The sequence below is a fragment of the Pogonomyrmex barbatus genome, unplaced genomic scaffold (genome assembly GCF_055798465.1).
Source record: "Pogonomyrmex barbatus isolate J1 unplaced genomic scaffold, ASM5579846v1 scaffold17, whole genome shotgun sequence".
Classification (NCBI taxonomy): domain Eukaryota; kingdom Metazoa; phylum Arthropoda; class Insecta; order Hymenoptera; family Formicidae; genus Pogonomyrmex; species Pogonomyrmex barbatus.
Genome location: NW_028297113.1, coordinates 6476261 through 6493761, shown reverse-complemented (window position 1 = coordinate 6493761; position 17501 = coordinate 6476261). Strand labels below are relative to the sequence as shown.

Sequence of the window (17501 nt, the reverse complement as noted above, 5' to 3'; positions counted from 1 at the left end):
TATCAGTATCCATGTAAAAATTGAAACAGATGAAAATAAAACTCTCAGGGGAATTACTCTCTTTTATAAATATATTATCTTATTTATTTAAAACACGGGAAATATTTACAACTATAAATGAATCATAAATGCCTTCAGATATTTCTTACAATTTTTTTTTTTCAATTAATGTAACTTTTCGCCTTTCTGAAATTTCTGACTTTAATCTTACTTAAATTAAAAACTTCATTATTAATCTTCACGATCAATATTGCGGAAATAATTAGAGCTAGCTGGAAAATAAATAAATGGAAGAACGAGATACGACGCCAGTTTCCTTTAGTCGTACGTTCGCGCTCGGACGAGAATACGTCCATCTCGTTTGCTCGGTGCCGGGTTGATGCTGAGCGCGCAGGAGCGGAGAACCGGAGCGAAGGAAGAGAGAGAGATCTACCGGCCGACCGGCCAATGGCAGCATACCGTCTGCCACGTTTCAAGGTGGCAGGGCGACTTGTCATGATACATACGTGTCGTGCGGGAAAACATCGCGCCGCCGCGAGGAATCATCGCGAATCGTTTTTCACGCCGTCACCGGGAAGATGCATATGCTACGGCAGTTGGATGTACATCCGAAAGTACGCGAGGAGGCCGATATCCTCGTGAGGACTTTTAGCGGTGCCATCGGTAAATACAAATCGAGTACCGTCGCGACAATCGACGGCGGCGATCGTCCGTGTGCGTTCGTCGCCGGCAAAAGCGAGAACCCCGGAGAATCATCACGAGGATCGAATGACATTTACCATCGCTTACATTCCGCACCATGGAAATAATTAAATTAATTGATGCGATGCAGTGAAGCGAGTCGAATGGTTAACCTCCCAGAATGCTTTTCCGAGGATGGGAGCGTTAACCGTTCTGTTAAAATAATAAAATGCTTTATCGATTATAATACCATTGAATTGAAATATTTTACATGTGATATTTGATACATGAAATATTTGACATGTCTTGAGTTTGTATTATCTTCTTCTCTTTTTACAATTTTCTCTTGGTGTCTGGTAGAAATGGTTGTTTATTTTTGACTGACGATAATTAACGCAGTTAAACATACTTTAATAAGAATCGTCGATTCCAATGCAAATGATGAAATGATGCCTTTTCAGTTACAATCATTAGTACAATCATCATGGGCATACTGTTTTTGTCAGAGGTAAACTATTATCTTACACCAACTATGAGCGAGGAATTATTTGTAGATACATCCAGGGGTTCTAAACTGAGAATTAACTTGGATATAATAGTCCCAACTATATCTTGTGATCGTAAGTACAACAATTGGTGCTGATACTTTTGCGAGGGAGAAGGAGATATAGTCTCTGTCATTTCAGTATTTTGCAGTTTTATCGATAGATGCCATGGATACAACAGGCGAACAACATTTGCATATAGAACACAATATTTTCAAAAGACGGTTAGATCTGAGTGGTAAACCCATTGAAGATCCACAGAGGACAAGTAAGCAAGTTAATGTTCCTCTTGATATATATATGTATATATATATATATATATATATATATATATATATATATATGTAATGTCAGAATTGTCATATAAAAAGAAGTTTTATTGCAGATATTACAGATGCAAAGGCTGTCAGTAAGACCACTGAGAAGGTAACGCAGGATTTCTATCTTCTAATTGAATATCCATTTGCAAATTAATTATTATCAGATAGAATTTTTTTACAGGCAGTAGAAATTGGTTCCACTACAGAGTTTTGTGGTGATTGTTACGGTGCAGCTACTGATGAAATGAAGTAAAATCTTACTTGCACCATTGAAGAATTGAGGCTCATCAAATGTTATTATATATTCTGTTTGATTTGCAGATGTTGCAACACATGTGAGGATGTGTGGGAGGCTTACAGACGCAAGAAGTGGGCGCCACCGGATTCGAGTGATGTTAAACAGTGTCAGAATGATAATTCCATGGAAAAAATCAAACATGCCTTCACACAGGGCTGTCAGATCTATGGTTACATGGAAGTGAATAGAGTCGGTGGAAGTTTTCACATTGCGCCGGGTGTCAGTTTTTCAGTCAATCATGTTCATGGTGAGCCAACGCAAGAAAGATTTTCAGAATACTCTCTTGTACTATATTTTTATATGCTCGTTTTTTAATGGCGCAGTACACGACGTTCAACCGTATACCTCATCTCGCTTCAACATGACGCACAAAATTAGACACTTAAGTTTTGGGCTTAATATCCCAGGGAAAACAAATCCTATGGATGACACGACCGTCGTCGCCATGGAAGGTAACGAACCTTGTTCCTTAATGCTACCTTTATTAAAGACTTAGTGACTCGCGCTTACAATACAAACAGTTTCAATGAAAAAACAGGCTGCAAGATACTCTGTAACATAGCTCCATCCATATACTAGCATCGTATTCCTGTTCCAATAGCCATAAATGTGCCAAATGTGCCACCACCTTGAAGCATCACCTTACCAACGTTGTTTAACAATTCTCTCCCCCTTAGTCCATATCTGGCAATAGAAATATTTCGTGTACATCCAAATTGTATATGTATGTTTTTTTTTGTTACTATCTACGATACCTAAGAGCAGTAAATCCTCCAAAGAGCGCACCAGAGGCCATCCCCACACAAAATCCAATCGTAAAGCCTAATTTCATTCTGTCAAAGCAAGATGGTCCTTGTTGATAGGCTCCTCCAGGTACTACAGGCATTTTGTAATCTGCAAAATGATGTAATCTGCAATGTGATTTGTTTCTGGAGAATTCTTGAGTTTTTAATTTTTTTTATTTCGAAGCCACAATCTCTTCAGAATGAAAGGAAATCGCGATAAATTGAATTCACTTTTTTCTAAATAATTTTATACTTTTATCCATGAGATAAACAGTATAATTTGTGACAAAATTGTAAATGTTTTCACGGACGTTTAATGTTATGCGTATATGAGATTGCACTATACACTTACTGTTAAGAATCAGTTACGTAATCTCACGGCTTGATGCAGTCAATTGGGAATGATTTTACTTCTACTTTTCAATTTTATAACTTAATTGCAACTTTGTTGTAATCGCCGCGGAATCTCAACTCATTGCGCCCGTATCGCGATGTCGGGAAGACGCCATGATGGTTTTACAACGTGAGTGAAATGACGATTGCGCCGTCTGCTATTTCCGTTTCATTTGACGTCACTTGTGCGGAAGATTTCGATATTGCGCGCCAATAAACTAAATTTAGCCTTTCGAAGAGCATATTAATAAAAATATAGAAATTGCAATAAAAATTTAATATATATATAAGCCGAAAATATTAAACAAAATATAACAACAGGAAAAAATGCTGGTATTACAATGCGATGGACAGGACTTTATTTTTTTTTTACGGTATAGCAAAATTAAATTTTTTTTCTTTAATAACTCGCTAATCAAATGATAATACTAATTATCTCCCCCCTCCAAGAATTAGAAATTTTTATTTAAAATATAGAAACATGGTATGTAACAAAATTAAAAACTTGATCTCATTAATGAATTAAAGAATTTTTAAATCGTCTCCTCCAAAAAATGGAGTACGTATGGATATATATATATATATATATATATTTGCACATAGAAAGAACAATGTAATTAATCTGATGTAATGACTCGGCTCTTCCGTTTGTTTCAGGTGCTATGATGTTTTATCACTACATTAAAATCGTCCCGACGACGTACGTCCGGGCGGACGGTTCGACCCTCGTCACGAACCAGTTCTCCGTAACGCGGCACGCGAAGCAAGTGTCCCTGATTACCGGCGAGTCCGGGATGCCGGGTATATTCTTCAGTTACGAACTGAGCCCGCTCATGGTGAAGTACACGGAGAAGGCGAAGTCGTTCGGGCACTTCGCGACGAACACTTGCGCGATCATTGGCGGCGTGTTCACTGTGGCCGGTCTAATCGACTCGCTGCTCTATCATTCGGTGCGCGCGATACAGAAGAAGATAGAGTTAGGGAAGTACAATTAAACACTCTAGGCGGTTTGCAGCAGCGTCGATCCTAATTCTATCCACCTTCGACATCAATCAACCTCGGGAAGTTCAAATAGCTTTTCCAGACGAGTCGCTGAAAGGAAATTAGGATTAATGTTAAGCGCCGGTGCGACACGGCCTTAGGCGAATTAATTAAGTTATGATTGATTAAGGATCATGAAAAGTATTACTAAGAATGTTCGACTCTCCATTGAAGATCGATTCTGAATTTTCTGAATTTTCATTCCGCATTAGCGTGATTCGTTTCATCTCACATTTATATTAAAAGTCTCGTAGATATACTAGCGCCGTAAGTACAATTGGAAATACCTTACAGTATCTTTTGTGCAGTATAAAAAAGAGGAACAAATCATACATCATTTTTTATTAAATAATGAGATGTGGGTTGAATATTTACCTTCTTTTACACTTTTTTATTTGAAAAATAATTGCGATTTTAACGAATGCGATGTAAAAAAAAAAAACCTATTTATACGTGTAATGTGTATATAAAAATCAGTAAAACATACGAAAGCCTATTAAGATCTTGTAAAAACTTGTTGAACCATGAAATAATTCAAAAAACAAAAGGTATCTGTTAACATTTATTTACATTTATATTTATATTATATTATTCTGTTTTAAATTAAAATGTTTTGAGAAATGCATTGTAAATCTCAATGGATGTCATTGCTACGTCTCTACAGAAGTCCGCATCTGTGCCGCCAATCAAAGCTTTTGGCGAGACATACATCGGTTTAGAAGGATCGTATTGCGCTTTTTTCAGTTCCATTAGGAATAAATGTCTCTGTTGGAGTCTAGTTTTTCTACAAAGTAAAATATTCGGCATTTGTACGATAAAATCACGTTGCAGCTGCATTTCGTTATGTGCGTACTCGAATGTACTCAGCAATCTGTCGCGATCTGAAAGCAAAATTTAAGACATAAGAGCTATTCACAAATCATATCAATATACACACTTACTCTTAACCCATATTTTAGGCAATTTGAGAAGCAATTTTTTAATTTGCATTTGATCAAATTCCATCTCCTCCTTGATGCTGAATGTATTTTCCAGTAGATGCACCATTTTGTAAGTTACCACCTTGGGTCCCTTAACTGTCAGAAGTCTTACTTCGCTACCATTAAGTTTAAAGTTGGTCTGGAAGTAACCAAGCCTACCATCTATATCCTTCGTACTGTACAATAGCCAGTTGGGATTCTTGCAGAGTATCGTCTTGATCATCGACACATCGAAGCTGTGTGCCCTCAAATATCTTATCCTCGTGTGCAAATCATCCAGATCCTCCTTGAAAATGTTCGGATTCTTTGTAATGAAATGACCTAAGTAATCGGCAGGCACCCCACAATCATGTAGGAACCTTATGTATGGCTTTACATCCCGCTCGAAGTCAAGATTCAAAATGTATTGCACCATCCCCTCTTTTGACTCGAACTTATATAAAGCAACTCCAAGCTTCACCAGTTCCTGAATCGTGCGGGATTTGTTTGCATACTTGGCGAAGGTGAAAGTTGGTGTGAGATACGGACCGACATCCGACAGATCCTCAGTGCACGTATCCAGGGGATGTGGCAGGGTGACTTCGTGATCGTCAAGACAACTCTCGTGAGCAAATGTAGCTGTATTTATACTATTCGGTTTCGAGTTATATCGTTGTTCTAAGGCGTAATTCTCATTCTCGGTTATCGCCGATTCCGACAAAACATTCGGCTTCGAGGAAATTTTCTCGTCGCTTTTCTCGAGTTCTCTCGACAGACATCGTCTTGATCCATTACTCTTTGAAATAAATCGTGTGATTACATTCATCGCAACGGGTCGCGCCGGCAACGCAAGCGAATAGCATCGTTGAAACATTTTCGATATTTGTCACCGCATCAGAATCAGACAGTTTGAACAAGAATTAGTAGTCAACAATCGATTGTTGAATATTGTTGAATTTCCTACGTATTTTTGTTAAAAAACATTCTCAATGAACTTTCATCCGACAGATGCATGCTTTTTTGAAAGACACCTGAGCGCGGCCATATTTTAGATGTAGCTACCTCTAGGCGTGTGAATATGGAACTACATAATCAGATTTATGAACCCTTATCAATGGGTAACATGGTTTTTAATACACAGTACGTACAGGATTTCTTCCTTCAAGTTTAGACAAGATCAGACACACGATTTAACTATCAGTTAGCTTACCAAAAAGTTGGAACAACCCGCCTACAATAGCGCAACTCCCTGTCGACACCTTTGATGTAGCGTGTACGAAATTGAGCTGCACATGCGCGAGCTAAGTAGGTAACCAATCATAGATCTGCTCTTCGGTGCTGTACTAGACTGCACTAAAATGTTCTATCTCGCTTTCACCAAACTGTAAATATATATATACAGGATGTCCCACAACTCGCGACCGAAATTTTTATGACATATTTCTAACTTAAAAATAAGACGAAAATTCTAATACGAAAATGCCGAGTCTATAATAGTTTTTAAATTAATAGTGATTAAAGTCGACTAATCATAGAGACTAATCATGCTGAAGTCGCTTGCTTCTGAAACTTTAATTGTTAATAATTTTTTAACTAGAGGTGTGCAAATGAAAAATCGACCTGTTTGGCAATGTGCAAACGAATATCTATCAATTGAGCTACTTTTTATTTAATTTACTCATAGTTGGGGGGCTAGTGTGAAGATGGCTCCCGAAATTTATTTTGTTAATAATTTTTTTACTAGAAGTGTGTAAATGAAAATTCGAAATGTGCATACATGTGCAAACGATGAGCAATCGAATGAGCTATAGAAACTTTATGTTTTTCAATGTTGGGGGACTCTTCACACAGGTTATACTTCCCACGTAGTTTTTCCCCATATACTTCCCACATTGTTTTTCCCATACACTTCCCACATAATTTTTCCTATATACTTCCCGCATAGTTTTTCCAATATACTTCCCACATAGTTTTTCCCATATACTTCCCACATAGTTTTTCCCAAATACTTTCCACATAATTTATCCCATATACTTCCCACATAGTTTTTCCCATATACTTCCCACATAGTTTTTCCCATATACTACCCACATAGTTTATTCCATATACTTCCCACATAGTTTTTCCCACATACTTCCACATAGTTTTTCCCAAATACTTCCTATATAGATTTTCCCACCTTCTTCCCACATAGTTTTTCCCATCTTCTTCCCACATAGTTTTTCCCATCTAATTCCCACATAGTTTTTCCCATCTAGTTCCCACATAGTTTTTCCCATGTAATTCCCACATAGTTTTTCCCATCTAACGCCCACATAGTTTATTCCATGTAGTTGCCACATAGTTTTTCCCATCTAGTTCTTACATAGTTTTTCCCATCTTCTTCCCACATAGTTTTTCCCATCTAATTCCCACATAGTTTTTCCCATCTAATCCCCACATAGCTTTTCCCATCTTCTTCGCACATAGTTTTTCCCATCTAGTTCCCACATAGTTTTTCCCATCTTCTTCCCACATAGTTTTTCCCATCTAGTCCCCACATAGTTTTTCCCATCTTCCCACATAGTTTTTCCCATCTAGTCCCCACATAGTTTTTCCCATCTAGTCCCCACATAGTTTTTCCTATCTTCTTTCCACATAGTTTTTCCCACATAATTTTTCCCATCTAGTTCCCACATAGTTTTTCCCACCTTCTTCCCACATAATTTTTCCCATCTTCTTGCCACATAGTTTTTCCCATCTTCTTCCCACATAGTTTTTCCCATCTAACGCCCACATAGTTTATCCCATGTAATTGCCACATAGTTTTTCCCATCTAGTTCCCACATAGTTTTTCCCATCTTCAAAAGAAAAAGAAAAAGAAAAAAGAATATCAAAAGAATATCTTACGGATTGAATTTGAAGAGGTTTTCCATTTCTTGGAAAAAAAATTATGCATCAGGATATACGGAATAGAGTGCGATCTTGGAAGTTCGGTAAAAGACGTAATTATACGTAATTACTTTAATAATAATATTCATTAATATAATAAATGTAAATATTAGTTTCTTTAATATAGTAAACATAAATATTATTTTAAAAATAAGGAAAAGATAAAACTTTTTGTGTCTTCAGTTACATAAGCGAAGTATATTTGATTTTAGTGTGTTAATAAATTAGTAAAAAGATTATATTGTTTAACATTAAATATGGTGATATATAATATTTTTAATATAATAGTAATATAATATATAAATTATGTTAATTAATTGTAATATAATATATGAATTATGTTTTATAAATATATTATGCTAATAAGATTAATGAATAATTTATAGGATTTATTTCTTTGTACATTGTTACATATAAGATATTATTTCATTAATCTTATTACAACTTTTACTAATGGTATATTATATTGAAGATTAGACACTCTATTTTATTAAATACATGTCATTGATATAAATTCTTGATTTGAATATTTACATTATGATTTTTCAATTGTTTTAGCGAAAGGTTGCCTATATTTTTCAGAGAATGAAGATTCAGAGGATGAGTGCTAACCAAATTTGAAACCTTCTCAATTAATTAAAAAGTTATTAAAATAACAACAAAAGTTTATATTCATGTATTATTTCATTGTTAAAACTTATATAAATTAAAAGAGAAAATATCAAGAAAGTATTCAACTTAGATTTACGCGAAGGTTCCATCGTACCTTACATAAGAACATTTCATTCCAATCTAAAAATTCAGAATAAAAATACAATGCACAATGAATATATTATATTCATAAATAAGTATAAAATATAGTCATATTTACGTATAAAATATAGTTATATGTTACGTTTAATTTTTATTCTGAATTCTTAGATTGGGATCAAATGTTCTTTTAATTTTATAAAAATATTTTAATAGAAAAAAAACATATATATATATATATATATATATATGTTTTTTTTCTATTAAAATATTTTTATAAATATATAAAGAATGAGAGTCCAATGGAAATATTTTTCGTTCTTTTCAGAATATATTCTAAAAAAGTCTTTATGATTAAAAAACTATTTATATATTAAAACACAATTCCTAGATTAAAATATACACAACGTAAAAAAGTCTTTATGATTAAAAACCTATTATATATAATTTATATAATATATATATATATATATATATATATATATATATATATATATATATTGAAACACAATTCCGTAGATCAAAATATACACAACGTGGAGAATTAAAAACAAAATCTCGTCTACACAATCATTTAAAGTGAAGAATAATCATTCCGTAAATAATTGCAAAAAACATAGTTTCATGCAATTTCAACAATTGACAATTTATTAGCTTCTCAAGCGAATAATTCATCGCGTCTATACGAATTGATTTGATGATATGCAAGAAAACATATAAAACAAGCCGCGCACGTATAGGTATACATTTAATGAGATTTGCAATTTGTCGAGTCAGCATCGCGCGCGCGCGTCGCGGGGCAAAGGGAGAAAGTGGAAAACGAGAGGTAGAGAAGACGCGGCGAGCGTTGTATGAACAAATATTTTATTATCTTAAAACGGTTAAACGCGTATTAAATATAAAGGCGGCAAGAGGAGTAATGCGCTTTGATTTACATCCATATACAATTCAGGGAACAACGCGACATACCATTCCTCGGACATTTTACGATTTTTTTCTTAAAAGCACGATTTGTAAAAGGCTGGACCGTCATAAAACTCACTCTTCACACACACACCCACCCACCCACCCACCCACCCACCCACCCACACACCCACCCACCCACCCACCCACACACACACACACACACACACACACACACACACACACACACACACACACACACACACACACACACACACACACACACAGGCACACTAGCATACGCGCATAAAAGTAATGTATATCAGATTCCTTAATTAATGCCTTATGTCCCTTCACGGCGGAGTTATTATGGCGAAAATGACGTGCCTACGCTGTTTTATGTAATAAGTACATTAATTATACACATTAAGAACACTTTGATTCATAATCCAGTGTTTGAATATCAAAACAAATAAACTAAGCGGAATGTTGTTCCTCCGGACGACCTCGGTCAAATTCCGATTGACTTGACCGGCGAGTCATCGAATGATTCTTCATTGTAAATCATTCGCCTTTTTTCCCTCGCGTGGAAAGGAAAATTAAAAACCAAGGATGACGAATTATACGATTCGATACTTATCGTAGGCAATTGCACACTCGCCGATAAAGTTAACAATATAATTATACTACCGAAAAGATAGCGATTACAATTATAATACTATAATTTGATCGAGGTCGGCCTTAATAATAAGACAAATGACTTGTTGTATTACCGTGCGTGCTTCTGCGTAATTATTTTACGCTGTTCGTAGCATGGTCGATTATCTCTCATCAATCCAACTGCGTTTTGCGCATCAAGTAGTTTAATTCCATAAAATCGTTGGGGTGTGTGTGTGTGTGTGTGTGTGTGTGTGTGTGTGTGTGTGTGTGTGTGTGTGTGTGTGTGTGTGTGTGTGTGTGTGTGTGTGTGTGTGTGTGTGTGTGTGTGTGTGTGTGTAATACGGCACGATGTCGGGAGGTACGTTCTTAACGAAGAGCTTGACTAGGCAATTTCGGCGTGCATCATCATTCCGATTGCACCGATATAATTATTGTATATTTTTTTTCTCTCCTCCTCCCTCCCTTCCTCCTTTCCTTTCCATCGCGTGATTCTCCGCGTGAGATATCGATGGCTAATCGGCATATCGCGACTGAGATCAGAGTGATTACCGAGTCGCAACGATGGCCAAGTGTACACAGCACTCCGTGAAATCTATCTCTAGCTTGTAAGTCGACGTAAATATAAATCTTAGCGATTTCTTCGTCCTTAAATTAAACAGCACTCCGTGTCCTGCGCTCCGTGTTCCCATCGGATGTTATTTGACTAGATTTTTTTCCGATCTTCACTCGTTTTTCGGTCTAGCGGCTGTTTTGCCGTTCACCGCCTCGTCCGACTGGCGATGCCTCGCCTGCTCTCGCAGCTGCGCACGTTTCAGGCTTGTCATTAATTGACTGGACTGGTAAAGCCAACTAGCCTGAAAGGTCACGACGATCATGCGCGTGTGGCTATGCCTCGGTAACATTCAATTCTCGCAAATTGTTATACTCACCACCATGATCATGCAATTTATTAAAATAGGTACCGAAAACACGACGGATATAAACAGGCCTTGCGAATCGAAATACTGTTGTTTCGAGAATCTCCTGCGAAAATTGTTAACGAGATTAAAGTCAGAGCGGAAAAGAAAGAAACCACCTCAATCGTAAGTTAATACGTACATCCAGTTTGTTGCCGCGACCTCGTTAATACTTTCCGAGAAGTAAACCAAGAGCACTAAAACAGAAATTATTCGTTGTATACGGAGAGTACAAGTAGATCTCTACAGATCGTAATTACGGCAAGGAAATAGACTCTTACGGAGTACAAGAAATAGAATTATCTGAAAGTTTGCGTGATTCCTCGTCATTAAGGCAGTCATTGTGATAACAATGTGGAAAGTTAACAGCGCGACCAGCCATGGATCCCTCCAATCGATCTGCAACGAAAGATCCATAGAAAATATATGAACTTTTGAAAATATATGAGCTTTTAATTTCGAGCTGAAATGAAACTAATATCGAGATATCGCATGCGTAAGGAACATAGTTTTTCAGTGCGTGTGAAAGACTTCACGATCTGCGCTGTCTTATCTCTTAAAGTATCCTTTCACTATTTTTAGCAGCACGAAAAGCAAAAGGAACATACACACATATCTCTCTCTCTCTCTCTCTCTCTCTCTCTCTCTCTCTCTCTCTCTCTCTCTGCATGCTCTCACGTCCTCTACTATGTTTCACATTTTAAACATTGCCTTGGCGTTCTTTGCATTTTTACATTTTTACTTTAATTAATTTGCTTCATATAATTCTGGATGTTTTTTTTATAAATTTTGCCGTGTTCATTTCAACGTTCAAGCGTGCTTTTACAAAATTCACAAAGAGAAAGATGCTGAAGTATCTGAAAATTTGGCCAGACGTGAATTGAATTATTTATTTGCAGAAGACGGTAATCTTATTGCGAAAGACGGAATGAGACGGAATGAGTCGTCTCGATCACTCACAAGTGTGGCGCGCGATAATTATTTAAAAATATCCGGAGTGCCTCTGGAGATCTCGAGTACGTCGAGTTTTCACGGAGGATCGACAGATCTCGACGTCCTTGAGCGAGAGAGAGAGAGAGAGAGAGAGAGAGAGAGAGAGAGAGAGAGAGAGAGAGAGAGAGCGAGACGAAAATAAACCGCCGATATAATCGACGATTTTTTCGTCGTCTTCGCCGCCTCCTCCTTTCCATCCGGGACAATAAGGAGGTCACGACGTATCGCGCGGATCCCCCGCCGAATTGTATTCCGTTCTCGTCTCTCCCGTCTGATTCGCGTCTCGCTGCACGCACGGCGCCGATGATAAGATAGGAGATCGGCACAGCTGAATCTACATCCACGCGCTCGCCGTGACACCGACGATGATAACGCGACCGTGATAACGACGAGCACACGATGAGCGACTTTTAAACAGTCGTTGCTCCGCGCCGGCCGGCCAGCGCGTCGAAAACGAAAGTGCCAGCCGCCGTGGCTCAGCGCGCCGGCCCGGAATCTGGAACGCGAGGATGTTGCACCGAGAGAGGTATAGGCGCAGAGGTATAAGCAAAAAATTATGTAAACAATGTTTATGAATGAGTGAGGATTGCGCGAGTAATTTTTGATGAGAGTTATGCGTCGATTATAATTGGAAATTATCTTGAAAATTATTACGAATATGAAACGAATTTTCACTTCAAGTCGATTATATATATATTAATCTTTATTCCAAGATGTGTAAAAAATGTACATACATTTTCATAAATAGTATAATTTTATGCTCGCTGTCTATATAATTTTGCACACTTTTCTGTATATTTTTTTAAGTCTTTTTTATATTTTTTAAGTCCTTTTTTCAATAATTTGAAAAAAAATTAAAGGTTCGTTTTAGTCGTGCGCTCCGGATCTTTTTCATTTCTCTCTCTCTCTCTCTCTCTCTCTCTCTCTCTCTCTCTTTCTCTCCCCCTTTTCCTCTCCGACCAAATGCCGCAATTATATTTATTTCAAGCGCGCGAAAGGCGTAACGGGTGCGGCAAAGAGGGAGCTTGTAAATTAGGAAAAGTTGGCTTACCTTTTCGAGACTCGAAAAAAGGAATAAAAAACGTGGAATTGAGTATAGAAAATTCGGATTAGAGAAGTAAATTTTTTGACATATAGGAAATTATACTTCGAATAAGAAAAATCAAGATGTTTTTTTTTTTTATTTATCGAAAATAGTTCTGTCTCTGTAATTTTTTTAGATTTAATTCTTTATTCCTTATTTCTGTTTATCACATTTCAGCCTGTAGAATCTTGAATAATGAAAATGAGCGTCCGAGAATTAATTGAAAAAAAGAGAGACAGCAGCGTCTCAACGGGTTTAAACGTCACGGCGCGATACGCGAGCATGTGATTAACCGCCGCGGCAGACTCTTTTTCCATATATTGCGCCACTATCTTCTAGAATGTAAACTTCGAGTTGCCGACAAAAAAACTCTCGTATTCAATACAGAATCTAATACGAATCAGCTGACGTAACCGAGCGCACGCATGCAGACGGGAAAACGGGAAGAGAAAGAGAAAGAGAAAGAGAAAGAGAAAGAGAAAGAGAAAGAGAGAGAGAGAGAGGGAGAGGGAGAGAATAAAAATCAAACTTAACGATGCCGTCATCGAGACGAAGAAGAAACGACGAACGGTCGAGCGGAACCGCGATGTAACGGAGAAAGAAGATGGAAAAGAAGAAAGGGAAAAGGGATGAGCGATTGAAACTCACGCTCTGCAGAAAGGGCCAGATGCCGTCGATGCTGTCCGTGGCTGTGAAGAATGGCTCATCACTCGACATCGTGTCTGCCTGTTGTGACGCGCGAGTTTTCGTGCGAGGATTCCTTGCGACGACTAGGAGGCACCGAAGAGAAGAGAATAAAGCGCAAAAGAAGGCGAGCGCATCCGTGCGACGAGGATCCAAACACACGCGTACGACTCTCACAATCACCACCGGCGCGACTCGCGACTGACTGACTGACTGACTGACCGAACCGGGCCGAGTCGAACCGAGTCGCGCCGAGTCGAGTCGAACCGAGCCGGGACGAAATGCTCGACGGGATCGCCCCGGGAGTGCGAACGGAGTGAAGTTGGCAAGGCTTGCACGGCGCGTCAATACAAGTTGTACAATAGAATAAATTGAATAAAAAAAATAATAATAATAATAGTAATTGAATAAATACACTCATTGTACTTGACATGAAATAGATGAAAGTTTTGGTGCAGCTCGGTGTAATGATAAAGGCGTAAACTCGAGTATAAGAAGCTTATAGGACAATTTTGAGACACGATTTTATCGACAATGTCGCGAAATAGATGTGACTTGTAGTTTCAAATTCCAAGCTCAATTATAGACGTTGGTGGCGGTAGTGTACAGCGATTTCGATGATAGTAGACCCGAGAGAAGGTTTTTTTCTGCTGCGTTTAGATTTTTTTTGACAGTCAAAGATACGTCCGTCTCGTTTCAAATGCAGGAAACTTAGCGTTTTTTCTTTGACATTCGTGAAGCAGTTGATCGAGCACGTGTATAATATCGCCTTCGATTGGCTGTAATTGATTTCCTGAATCTGCAGCTGCTACATTCGCAACTACCGGCTGATATTACACGTGACTGGCCGGCTTTATTACACGTGCATTATTGTGTAAACATCTTCAGAAATGGCAACTAAAACGAAAGTTGTTAATTTGGCCAAGATGTCCAGATTATTTCAACTAATAGAGACGAGTGGATCACTCGACAGAGAAAAGGCAGAGATTACATCTAAAAGTTACAAGGTACTTTTCTATTTTTTTGTACTTCTTTTGTTTTAAACATTAAAAATTTTTTACAAAGTTTAAAAAATATGGCAAAATCTTTTTCGATGCTTTTTAAAAACATATTCTTAATAGTTTGATAGAAATTTTTATATTAAATAAGTATTTCTTAAATTTATAATTAAGAAATAATATGTAATTTCTTTATAAACAAAATTATGTATCTAATTCTAGATATTTTTAAAGTTTTATACATTTTATAAACATCAATCTGCTTAAATTAAATTGGTTCTCTTTAACTTGAAGGTTTTAGATCCTGCATTTTTTATCTTCTAAAATTTTAATTACAATTCCAGTTAATGGTCAATTATGGAATTATTACACCAGTCAGCATGGGCATGTATGCTTTGCTGCCACTTGGAATGCGAATTTTAAATAAGTTAATCAACCTTGTTGACAAAGAAATGGCAAATATTGGTGCAGAAAAAATATTGCTCCCAGCATTAACTCCTGCTGCATTATGGAAGAAAACTAAGAGATATGACTCTAACAAAACCGAACTATTTATGCTTAAAGACAGACACCAAAAGGAATATATATTGAGTCCAGTAAGTAAGGAACATATTTGTAATTTTCTATTGAATTTCATATCTGAAGTCTAAGGAAAGTTATGGATTTTAATTTTTTAAAGAATTATTGAAAAATTTCTAAAAAAAAAATAATATAATTTCAATTAATAAAAATTATTTCAAGGAATTAACAAAAATTAATCTATGGAATGAGATAAATCTTTTCTACCATATTCATTTATTACTTATTTGACTATATTAAAAAAATATTAAAATAATAACACAATGTTATTAAGTTTTATTAGAAAGGCTTTTGAGAAATTTTTTATTATTACTTTTATTATTTTTTATTATTAGACACATGAAGAAGCAATCTGCAACTTGGTATCATCAATAGGACGCATTTCTACTAAATCATTACCCTTAAGACTATATCAAATTTCTAGTAAATGGCGAGACGAAATGAAACCACGCCTTGGTTTTCTACGTAGTCGAGAATTTATCATGAAAGATTTGTATACATTCGATACTAACCTGGACAATGCACAACATACGTATGATTTAGTCTGCGAGTCTTATAATAATATTTTTAAGCAGATTGGTATAAAGTACACGAAAAGTAATTAATGCTTCTAATTATTAGAATCTATGTATTTATAGATACGTAATAAAATCGAGAAAGTCTTAGAGGATTATTTAATCATGATTATTAAAAGGCATAGGTGATATGGGGACAATTGGTGGTCTGCTGTCACATGAATATCATTATACGTCTGATATCGGTGAAGACATGATTCTTCAGTGCCCTTCGTGTCATTTCTCTATTAATCAAGTTATTTCTAAAGCGACAAATTGTCCGGAATGTAAACACGAACTACGTCAACATACTGCTGCCGAGGTAATAAGAATTTCTAAGATTTAATTGATATAAATTAAAAAAATATAAGCCTAAGAGCTTGTGTGTCACAAAAAAATATTATATTACAAACGATAATTGCAGGTGGGACACACATTTTTATTGGACACAAAATATTCGCAACCATTACAAGCAATGTTTATGGAACAGAATAAATTAAAACCTATGATAATGGGCTGTTTTGGTCTGGGATTAAGTCGTATCATGACCTTAGCTCTTGAAATCTTATCAGTCAACAACGAAATAAGGTGGCCTATTAAATTAGCACCATATACAGTATGCATCATACCGCCCAAGGTAGTAAAATAATAAAGAGAATTTTATATTTTGGAAAAATATTATACATTAAATTGTTAAACCCACAGGCTGGAAGCAAAGAAGAAAGTACATCTATCTATGTAGAGCATCTGTTTGAGATTCTTCGCAAACGCGATATTGATGCGATATTGGACGATCGTACGTATCATACAATTGGTAAACGGCTGTTATTCGCACGTGCAACAGGTTACCCTTACATAATTGTTATTGGCAAGGCGGCAACCCAATCAGTTCCTTTGTTTGAGATCCATGATGTAAATAATTCGACCTGTCGTGAATTATCATTGGAACAGATGAATGATTATTTCGACAATATTGATTTTAAAAATTAGTAAGCAATACATATGTATATGAGAAATTAAATGAAAACATCGATGAATATTTAATGTTATGTATATAGTACATATTTTTATAATAAATCCAACAACCGTACATAAGATCAATTTTTTATTATTCAGTTTCATTTCAGTATCATTCTCCGTACATTTCGTAAAAAAAAAACATTCGAACGAAATCAGGTTTTAATAAATTAATAATATATCTTATATTTCATGAATCGTGTTCATAATTCAGGATGTAACGCTTTTACGAACAGCAGAGGATTAAAGAGTTACAAGGAATAATGAGAAAGAATAATAAAAATGATAAAGAATTTTAAAGTATATTTTTATGATTATATATCTTTAACTTTTATGTAATTTATGAAACCAATTGGAGGAATACGCGAGA

The 17501-nt window shown here is 36.2% G+C and overlaps 5 protein-coding genes and 1 long non-coding RNA gene across 8 annotated transcripts; 3 read left to right on the top strand and 3 right to left on the bottom strand.

Moving 5' to 3' along the window:
* Nucleotides 1-157: 157 nt before the first annotated feature.
* Nucleotides 158-6107, top strand: LOC105422352 (endoplasmic reticulum-Golgi intermediate compartment protein 3). 2 transcript variants are annotated; one of them, XM_089074697.1, is made up of 8 exons: nt 158-699; nt 1143-1301; nt 1378-1494; nt 1612-1652; nt 1728-1795; nt 1868-2091; nt 2168-2296; nt 3680-6107. In XM_089074697.1, the coding sequence occupies exons 1-8, from the start codon at nt 579-581 to the stop codon at nt 4015-4017; spliced, it is 1197 nt and encodes a 398-aa protein (XP_088930823.1). In that variant the 5' UTR covers nt 158-578; the 3' UTR covers nt 4018-6107. The 2 variants fall into 2 exon arrangements, with proteins under 2 accessions (XP_088930823.1, XP_088930822.1); XM_089074696.1 differs by having other exon boundaries at nt 181-663.
* LOC105433361 (reactive oxygen species modulator 1) lies at nt 2307-3281 on the bottom strand. 2 transcript variants are annotated; one of them, XM_011648655.3, is made up of 3 exons: nt 2982-3281; nt 2600-2755; nt 2307-2528 (listed from the first exon to the last, which is right to left on the bottom strand). In XM_011648655.3, the coding sequence occupies exons 2-3, from the start codon at nt 2728-2730 to the stop codon at nt 2420-2422; spliced, it is 240 nt and encodes a 79-aa protein (XP_011646957.1). In that variant the 5' UTR covers nt 2731-2755; nt 2982-3281; the 3' UTR covers nt 2307-2419. The 2 variants fall into 2 exon arrangements, with proteins under 2 accessions (XP_011646957.1, XP_011646947.1); XM_011648645.3 differs by having other exon boundaries at nt 2600-2738; nt 2982-3185.
* Nucleotides 4613-5896, bottom strand: mTerf3 (mitochondrial transcription termination factor 3). Its single transcript, XM_011631694.3, has 2 exons — nt 5005-5896; nt 4613-4944 (listed from the first exon to the last, which is right to left on the bottom strand). Exons 1-2 carry the CDS (start codon nt 5894-5896, stop codon nt 4667-4669), a joined length of 1170 nt encoding a protein of 389 aa, XP_011629996.2. The 3' UTR covers nt 4613-4666.
* Nucleotides 6108-7893: 1786 nt separating the features above from the next.
* Nucleotides 7894-8685, top strand: LOC105433345 (uncharacterized). Its single transcript, XR_016138761.1, has 2 exons — nt 7894-8016; nt 8512-8685. It is a non-coding gene; the product is annotated as an uncharacterized LOC105433345 (long non-coding RNA).
* Nucleotides 8686-10485: 1800 nt separating this feature from the next.
* Tmem18 (transmembrane protein 18) lies at nt 10486-14183 on the bottom strand. Its single transcript, XM_089074700.1, has 5 exons — nt 13948-14183; nt 11504-11621; nt 11365-11419; nt 11196-11289; nt 10486-11120 (listed from the first exon to the last, which is right to left on the bottom strand). The coding sequence occupies exons 1-5, from the start codon at nt 14014-14016 to the stop codon at nt 10989-10991; spliced, it is 468 nt and encodes a 155-aa protein (XP_088930826.1). The 5' UTR covers nt 14017-14183; the 3' UTR covers nt 10486-10988.
* A 201-nt stretch (nt 14184-14384) lies between these two features.
* ProRS-m (prolyl-tRNA synthetase 2-like protein, mitochondrial) lies at nt 14385-17209 on the top strand. The gene is made up of 6 exons (XM_011646659.3): nt 14385-14990; nt 15326-15577; nt 15896-16157; nt 16255-16436; nt 16539-16751; nt 16820-17209. The coding sequence occupies exons 1-6, from the start codon at nt 14874-14876 to the stop codon at nt 17102-17104; spliced, it is 1311 nt and encodes a 436-aa protein (XP_011644961.2). The 5' UTR covers nt 14385-14873; the 3' UTR covers nt 17105-17209.
* Nucleotides 17210-17501: the final 292 nt, after the last annotated feature.